The sequence below is a fragment of the Alligator sinensis genome, unplaced genomic scaffold (genome assembly GCF_000455745.1).
Source record: "Alligator sinensis unplaced genomic scaffold, ASM45574v1 scaffold378_1, whole genome shotgun sequence".
NCBI lineage: Eukaryota > Metazoa > Chordata > Crocodylia > Alligatoridae > Alligator > Alligator sinensis.
The window spans coordinates 187,183-196,500 of record NW_005842697.1 but is presented as its reverse complement, the minus strand read 5'-3'; the positions used below and the strand labels follow the sequence as shown (position 1 = coordinate 196,500).

Genomic DNA, 9,318 nt, shown 5'->3' with positions numbered 1-9,318 from the left:
TTTTGTGTGGGGGGGGGGGGGGGGGGGAGGGATTGACATTTGAGACAAAGCATTTAATATATTACTATATTTTGAGGCTTGCCTTTTGCCAAATTATATTTTCTTTAAATACAACTCACCCAACCCTTAAATATTTAGGGTATGAATTTCAGAAGCTCTGAGCACTTCTGCCTTCAACTGACATTATGATTACTAACTAACTCTGAGGTGTACAATAAGCATTAAAATTTGGGCCCTCAAATTTATAGACCATTTTTTAATAGTTGGCATATCAAAACATGCATAAGGTCACTTATATTCAGTAGTAACATGTGGAATCAGAACCCAAACTTCTGACTCCTGTCTAGTACTCACCCTCTGTTCATACTGATTTACTTCACAGAGGTCATGTCTACATGAGATGCTTAATGCACAGTAACCTAGTAACTAGGGCTGTGCGAAGCTTTGGTCACTGATTCGATTTGGTGGAGATTTGGCCCGATTCAGTGGCTGAATCTCCGAATCCAAATCGAATCAGGAGACCCTTTAATCTCTCCAAATCAAATCGGAACCCTCCGAATTGATTTGGAGAGTTTCGACGATTCAGACAGACACAGCTTTATATGTTTTTTTCTGCATACTTCAAGGTACCAGGTGTGGCTCGTGAATGCTGAGATGGTGGGGTGGGTGGAGCATCCCACAAGAGAATGGGGGTGGTGCCCAGCATACTTAGTGGTGGACCCAGAAGTGGATTTGAACCACTTCTGGTCCATTTCTGGGTCCACCATGGAGCACACAGGGGACTCCCCCCGCCACCTGACTTGGTGACTGGTGCCTCCTGGGTCTGGGGGGGCACCCAGGGTCCCCCTGCAGCCGATCGCCAAGCCGGGGCGGCTCAGGGGGACCTCCCTGTGCACTCAGCAGTGGACCTGGAAGTGGATCAAAAGTACTTCTGATCCACTTCTGGGTTCACCGCCGAGCTTGAGGGGGGACCCCCACACTCCTGTGGGATGTTCCACCCAACCCACCATTGCAGCATTCACAAGCCGCATCTGCTACCTCAAGGTATGTAGAAAAAACATTTAAAGCTGTATCTATGGCCGCATCACTAATTCTCTGAATCAGCATCAAATCTTCAGATTCGGATTCGGCCAAATCAAATCGGGACAGTGATCTGAATCAACAAATTGTATCACTGTCCCCCGAGTTGGGCTGAATCCGAATCGAATCACTGTCCCCCGAGTGGGCTGAATCCGAATCTGAATTGAATATGGCCCACTTTGCACACCCCTACTAAAAACACTGCACAGCAATGTATCACAGCATGGACAGTGCTAATAGGCTGCTAGCAGGCATCACTAAAAAGGCATTTGCCAGTACTACTGTGCAGTAAATGTAGCTACTGCACTTTTACTTAGGACTTCGTTAAGCAAGTACTAAATTAAATGTGCAGTAACTACTGTACACTAATGAATGTGTAGATGCAGCCAGAGGTATTATAAGGAAGGCACTGGAGAAGTGCAAGAACATTATTGTATAGCACCACTATCAGGCCAAACCAAACAGGCTAAACCAAAATTCTGCCTCAATATCCCTGGATTTTGGAGCATTCAAAATCTAGATTGGTATTTCTCCCTGGTCTTGCAGAAAGAAAAGAAAATCATGCAAAATCTGAACCTGAAATTCTGCAGCTCAAATTCATCTCTATTGAGTATATATTTTTAACTTCAAATCTTCTCTCCTTTAATCACCAGGTTTTTATGAAGTTTATATTTGCAAACAGTCTACCAGCTTCCTTACCAGCACACCAAGGATTAAAGAGGATGTCAAAGTCTCCAAGGCACCGCTGAAATGTGCGATCACAAGATGTGATGTTCATACTGAGAATGTGGCGGCCAATACAGACGTCTATTGGTGGAAACACACTGATGATTATGCATCGTTGCTGATGAGGTTTGTAGCAAGCACTCCAGCAGGTTTGATCTATACATCTGCCCAGAGGAAAGGTACACTTCGTCTCCTTGGATTCACAAGGTCCGAGGCCTTTTCAGGAAAGTCAAATATAAATGTAAATAAAATCAAATATGCCATAGTCAACAGGCACATTTTGGGATAAACATCATTTGCATTTTAAGTGTCATTACTTTTACACTTGATTCTCTTAGTGCTGTTTACAATTGCAGAGAATTGTTGAGGGGGAGATTACAATACTACTTGAGGTGCATAAAGAATCTGACTGAGGGAAAATTAATTCATCTATGCATTTGGCAAATGAGAGAATATCACTTATCAATAAGGAATCAGGAAAGAGTCTTTGGAATTTTGTGGTGATTACCTGTCTCTACAGTGAATGAGATCTTGTCCATGGAGTTATCCCATTCCCGGTTTTGGAAATGCACATATAAGTCAAAGGCCTGGCCTCTCCTCACTATCTGTCTGTCAGTACCGAAGAAATGGGTGTTATGGCATTTGCAGTTGTGAGGACAATTCAGGTCAACATCCCCCAGCTGAATAACTGCAGGAAAAGTCATTAAAGACAGAGAAACCAAACAAGACACGTAATTGAGGACACATTTGGCTGATGTCAAAATACCCTGGGGCAGAAAGAAAAAATGGATACGCTGCCTGGCAACTGATCAAAGCAACATAGGCTCATTCTTAGAAGCTAGCTAAGGAACAGGGTGTGGCAGAGTCTATGAAAATACTGTGAAACTGTTTATTGGGATTAAACCAGACATTAAGAAGCAGTTTCATTTGAAGTATGTGTCTTCTCTCCCTATTCCATGTCTTGCACAAAGAAACGTATCTAATATTTTGGTTTATAAAATTGTGTCAGGAGACCCAGGTTCCATGCTTTTATTTGGTACATAACTGACACCAGGCCGGTACATACTGTTATCACCGCTTTAAAAACAGACTTTGTGATGTAATGCCATTTCCAATTCCAATACTTCCAATTTTATTTAAATAATTTTTATTGTTTAAACAATTATTATTGTACTATTCCAAATAGATTTAAACAATTATTTAAAGGTACCTAAGTTACACTGCAATTAATTCTTTACTCCTGCATGCTAATACTAGTTTAGAGTTAACATTTATACAAATAAATAATAATATATGATGGAAGAGTAAGCAAATTATGTCACTGTAGCTGTCCATGACAATGAATTCTTGTGGGGGGACTTTGCTGAAGGATAAATTACAGGCAAACAAATCTGTAACTTATCACTATCTAGATCTACATTTGCAAAAATGACTAGAAATGTTGTGTGCCTCCATTTGCGAGTAATCAATTTGAAACAAAAATTAGGTCTCATTAAGGCAACCCAGGTAAGTCTTTAGGAAGTGAGGCACCCAGAATGTCCTGTCAGTTTTGAATATTACATTTTTTTGCAGTACAAATAAGATGGTAGTTCATTAAAATATGGAGAAGCTGGTGAAAATTAGGGGAAAATATTTAAAGAACTTTGTAAGTTTAAGTCAAAATTTGACAAAATTACCAGCTCTGATGACTTGACTAAAAACTTGAATGATTAGCAAGTCAGACAAGATTATCCAGTCAGACAAGGTTTGTATGTCAGCAGCCTTAGCAGAGTGACTCAATTCCTCAGTCTATGGAGATGAGAATCAGAGTTCTTTTTTAATTGTAAAAATTTGGCCTGATTTTTAAAATTGCTGAGCACTCTCACTTTAACTGAAAACAATGAGAGCTATGACTACTGAACACCTAGTGCCATGGTACCTCCTGTGCCATTTTCCTTGTGAAGTGCTAGCTAAGTTCTGTTTGGTCACACAGATATCCTAATATATGCAGCTATCCTGAGTGGTTATGAATACTCCTGCAAATAAGGAAACTGAAATAATTTCTTCCATTTATCCTGGTTGTTTCACTGTACCAAAACCATTACTTTAACCTTGCCTAAACTATCAACTAGAGATCCCTCACCTTAATTTGGTAAAGGGTAAGTCATTCAACTGTTCAGCGCGAGTCAGCTGAGAGACAAAAACAGAGCTCAGTCCCGTTCACACATGGAACCACTACAAATATTTATTTACTAACATTCCTAAAGGTATCACACATGTTGAATAACCAGGAGGGACAGAATGGAATTCTATGAAAACCTCTATGAAAAATTCCTATAATGGATGCTTTTATGGGAACTGTCAACCTAAAACCCAAAACATTTCTCAGTAAAAAGGGCCAAAACCATTCTAAACAAGCCCCTAAGCAAATCAGTAACCCAACAGTTAACAGTATCTTCATCTTTTCCCTGGAAGAGATTGTCAACCAAGACAAAAAGTAGAATATTCATACTACGTTGAGCTGAATTCTGCTGAACTGGGGCAAAGAGACCAGTGGAACCCAGATCAGATTTGAATGGCCTACCCACAAACTTCTCAGTGAAATCCCATATGATGGCTCACAAGGCAACAGTGAGACCCGAATGGCATAGACAGAATATATTTTTAGGGTAGAGCTCTAACAGTTGCTCTCTTACAGAAAAAATAGTTGAGTGCAAATACTAAAAGATAGTCAGCTCTGATACCTCCTAATGGTTTTCTTTGGCCAATGAAAATGTTACCCCTGACATTCCCTGTTCATTTTCTCAACAGTGGGGATTTATCTCTAACACACCTGGACATATAGCCTGGAAATATTAAATATTTTTACTTTGGGCTTTGCAGACATTTTAAAATATCATTTTCTCTTATATACCTCTCAAAAATTGTTTTACCAACTCCTCCTCATAAGGCCTGTAAGTTTTTTGGAAAGCTTTTCTGGTCTGGTTTTGTTTTGGTTCTTGGTGATTTTCCTTTAGAAAAAAAAATTCTCATTTTCAAATTATAAGATTCAAATCCTAGTGAATGTTATTTTTTTTCTGAAAAAAAATCACATTTAAGAGAATTTGAACCATGGAAAATATCTCTTGACTTGAATTCATGAATCAGGATCAGCAGTAAACAAAGAGTTTCCCCAGGTTTTTAACAGATGCATTATGCTGCTCGACTTTCTTTGCCCCTGCTTCCAGTTCTAAATCATGTGGCATTAAAACTCAAGAGCACTCACCTTCCATTTTTCTTGCAAACCAGCCAGTCTCTCAAGCAGGTTAGCACTATGTCAACTTGCGCCTTAGCAAGGTGGACGAGATCCGACAAAATCTGGATGATCTCTGGTTGCCTGCAAACATTAATCACCTATCCTCTCAGCACCATTTATACTCAGAAACAAAAGGCTGTCACTCATATTACATCAACTAATTATCAGTTTACAAAGAGGCCTCACCCATGTGTCTACTGATGCTTATGAATGTCTCAGAGTAATTTTAAATTCAAATGTTATTAGAGAAAGTTTTACTGTTTATGGGAGGGAGGGATTGTTGTTGTTTACTGAAGCATAGATGTCTCCAGTAAGTTAGGACTCTTTATGTCTCAGGGTTACTTCAAGACCATGATAAATCTAAAAACCTTTGAGCACAGGAAATAATGTAGCAGCATAATTCAGTCAAGCTAAGAAAATTTAGTACCCATCTTTACTTATAACAAGGAACAACTGCACTATAATTTCAGTTTTCAGTAGGTCTCCTGGAACATTAGGTATTTCTCATGAAACACATTAAAAAACAAGAATAGTGTGCAACATTACTTGCTGAAGTAGTGGTTTAGAGAGTAATATTCCTCAGTTGAGCTTTACTGATCTTAAACCATAATAAATGTTATATAACTAACTACTTTTAGAGCTGAGCTTAAAAATTATCTGAAAATTACTCCATTCATTCAAAGATCGTCTCCATCTCACCATGTCCATGTCATATTTGTAGAGGTTATGTGACAAAGTTGATTTTTCATTTTGGTTTAACTATTGCGTCAACCCAAGTCTGATTTTTTCCAAAACATCTAAATGTTTCCTTTGATTTAAAATGAAGTTCTTCATTTATTTTCTAGGTACATTACTAAAAACAAAGCAGTCTATTTACAAAAGAATAATCGCGTTAACAGAATATGGCAACAGTGATGGTGAAGATGGTGGCCATGGCATTTTCTTCCCCTACCATTAGTTAGAACATTCAGCTGGGATGCTACAGATTGAAGTACGTGCTCCCTCTTTGCTTGGGTAAGAGCAGATATTGAAACAGTCTCTCATGAGACCTAACAAGTAGGGATGTGCAAAGCTTTGGTAGCTGATTAGATTTGGAGGAGATTCAGCCTGATTTGGGGAGCAAAGCTCCAAAACTGAATAGAATTGGGAGACCAATTAAATGTTCTGAATCGATTCAAAGCATCTGAATCAATTCAGAAAAGCTCTGGAAAAGATTCAGCCGTTTCAGAGATTTGGCCATTGACTCAACAGGCAGCTGACATAGCTGCCTCCAGCTCATAAGTCCATTGGGGTTGGGAGAGGGAGGAGGGAAGGGGCATGGGGGAGGGAGGGATTGGGGCTGGGGCTGGAACAAGCTGCCCAGCTGGGGTGGGGGGCATGTTACTTGGGGAGGGAGGTCAGTGGGTGGAATGCAGGCAAGGCAGTGCTCAGAGCGGGGGCTCTCCCCTGCTGCCATTTGCCCAGCTGGGGTGGGATATGGGCACAGCTCACTCCAGGAGGAAGCGGGTAAGTGGCAGCATGGTATAGCCCCACTCCCAGTGCTGCTGTGCCTGCATTCCGCGCTGGCTGGCAAACAGTGGCAGGGAATAACCCCCACTCCAAGTGCTTGGCAGCACTGAGAGTGGGGGCTATGCCCTGCTGCCACTCAGAGTGAGCCACGCCTGCATTGCCCCCGAGCCCTCCCGCACCAGCTGGCAGCAGGGCATAGCCCCCGTGGCTCCCACCACTGGGGCAGAGGCAGGCACAGCCAGAGGAGCTCTGGGAGAAACCCCCATGACTGCCCTGTCCAACCCAGGCTGCCAGCACTGAAAAAAAAAAAAAAAAAAAAAAGCCACACGCTCACCAGTTGCAGCAGCAGTGATCAGGGCCTTTGAGGGCTCATGGCACAGCCCCCCTGAACAGCGTGGAGCAGCAGGGATCACTCCCCCTCTTGGCACCTGCATGGCAGTTGCCCAATGGCACGAGTGCAACACGGCTGAGCAGGGTGCCACTCACAGTCTGGGAGCTGAGGTGGCTCCACATGTCAGCTGGAGCTTGGCACCACTCAGCACCATTGGCCCCAGCTCCCAGACAGTGTGTGGTGCCCTGCTGAGCCGCACTGCACCCATGCAGCGTGACAGCTACCACACAGGTGCCAAGTGGGAGGATGATCCCCGCTGCCCATCACTGCATGGGTGGCTCTGCCATGAGCCCCCAGAAGCCCCAGTCACCGCTGCTGCAGCCAGTGAGTGTGAGGCTGGGGTTGGGCAGGAGATGGGGCCAGGCAAGGCAGCTGTGGGGGCTTCTCCTGCAGCTCCCCCCACCCAGGAAGGGAAAGGCACAGCCGGAGGAGATGCAGGAGAACCTGCAGCTACCTGGTTGTGCCTGCCACTCCCCAGCCTATCCGAATCACTGAGCATCTCCGAAGCAGCACCAAATCTTCTGAAGCTGACTCAGTGGAATCAATTCAGGACAGTGATCCCAATCTCCAAATCAAATCACTGCCCTCTGAATCGGCCGAATCCAAATCGAATACTTCCCTAGTTGCACAGGCCTACTAACAAGGTCTTTTATTGTCTCCCATTGAAGTTGTTCCCTTTTCCATAAAATGCTCATACATATTTGAGTCACAGACAGAAAAAGCCTTTCTAGATCACTGCACTGGTAGGGAATCACTTAGGTTCCAGGATGTCTGGAATGTACTTGTGAAAATGCCTATGAAGCCCAAACATTTAATTAATTTTACCATTAATCTTCAGAGAACTCGTACTAGGAATTAACCATCTTAGAGAATTTAATGCTGCAGTACTGGAGTGATGTTATAAGCCAATAAATATGAAAGAAACAAGGCTCTTTTGGTGATATCTTTTATTGTACCAACTATATTTGGGAGAAAACTGCATAGCTGGAAGAGATGTTGCTCTCAGTGTTACAGTTGGCCCAGTAAAAAATAACACTAAATAAAGCTTGCTTCTCGCATCATTAATACTGACCATTATTCTGTTAAAATACTTGTAGTAATTTAAGTTTTCTAGTCAACCAAACACCAGAAAAAAAATGGCAACTAGTGTCTAACACAACATTGAAAATTCCACAGAGTGGCAGGCCATGTATGAGGGTAAATGTAGTAATTCAGAGCAGAACAACACGTAATTGTCTTTAAGGATTTTAAAAAAAAAATCTAGACTACATTTACCATTTGTAAGACATTTTTAAGCAATTATTTTTCATATCTGCCAGGACTTTCTTATGACATTTGATGTTATTTGCCTGACTTACTCATAGTAAGCCTTAACGAAATCAAATCACATTTCTGCTAGAAATCGGAAAACTCACAAAACTCTCAATCCCCCATTACAGTGCTAAGAAAGGACAAGACCTGAAGAAAAGAATTTTGCAATCATAGGAAGAATACTGTGAACTGCACTGAGGCAATTGCACAGAAAAGGTAATGTATTCAGGAACAAAAGAGAAGTCAAAGTAATCAAAGAGTCCAAAAAAACCCTTTCAAAAGAAAGACTATAAAATGACAACTAGGAGCTGAGCTCAATGGGGGACATTACTGGAGATATCAGAATATATGTGAATTTCAAAAAATGTGTTTCAGTAAAGGTGCCACTTACGGCTTTGATTTTTTTTGCGGGGGAGGTGGGGGGGCTCGTTTGTTTTTGTTTTTAAGACCAAAGGTCATCCTTAGCTGAGGTAGGCCACGAAGTCTACATCATTGAGGAACAGTGGTTCTACATGAAGGATATTGCTGGCATTAGGGCTAGCTGCCTTTGGCTGCACTTGCCCAAATAACCTAATACTTTATCCATTTACAGCTGTAAACTGGGGACAGCTTCCAGCATGACTCCAGAACAAAGCTTGATGATAGTAACAATGTATGCATCTTTGATTAGTTAATCTATAAAGTATATCTCTACCCTGCTTGTGCCTGATACCTACAGACCCATAGCAAGACACTTTAGCCACATTGCCCTTTCATCCTCTAGTGAATTGTTTTAGGAACTGGAATGGTTTGTTTGCAATATGCCCAATATTCATAAAACTGAAAGTTCAGTAGTAAGGTAGCTGCCAATTGACCACAGTGAGGCTTCACATTCTGCACTTGGCCCTTAGCATTTCTTTTGCAGAAATAGATGCACCTCTCCTCTAATGAACTCGGATACTACACTTGAAGTAAAAGTGGTTAGTGGCGTAGAAAATTCTGATTTCAAGTGCATTAATCAGAAGATGTCAATTGGCAACTTCCTACT

The 9,318-nt window shown here is 41.8% G+C and overlaps 1 protein-coding gene across 1 annotated transcript in view; it reads right to left on the bottom strand.

Annotated features, from left to right (window-relative positions):
* Positions 1–5,057, bottom strand: part of LOC102380684 (protein-glutamine gamma-glutamyltransferase 5-like) — a 16,687-nt gene extending 11,630 nt beyond the window's left edge. Inside the window, exons 1-3 of the mRNA XM_006034061.3 lie at positions 5,051–5,057; positions 2,315–2,494; positions 1,780–2,022 (exon numbers count right to left, since the gene is read on the bottom strand). Coding sequence (XP_006034123.3) covers positions 1,780–2,022; positions 2,315–2,494; positions 5,051–5,057 — 430 coding nt within the window. The remainder of the gene's footprint in view (positions 1–1,779; positions 2,023–2,314; positions 2,495–5,050) is intronic.
* Positions 5,058–9,318: the final 4,261 nt, after the last annotated feature.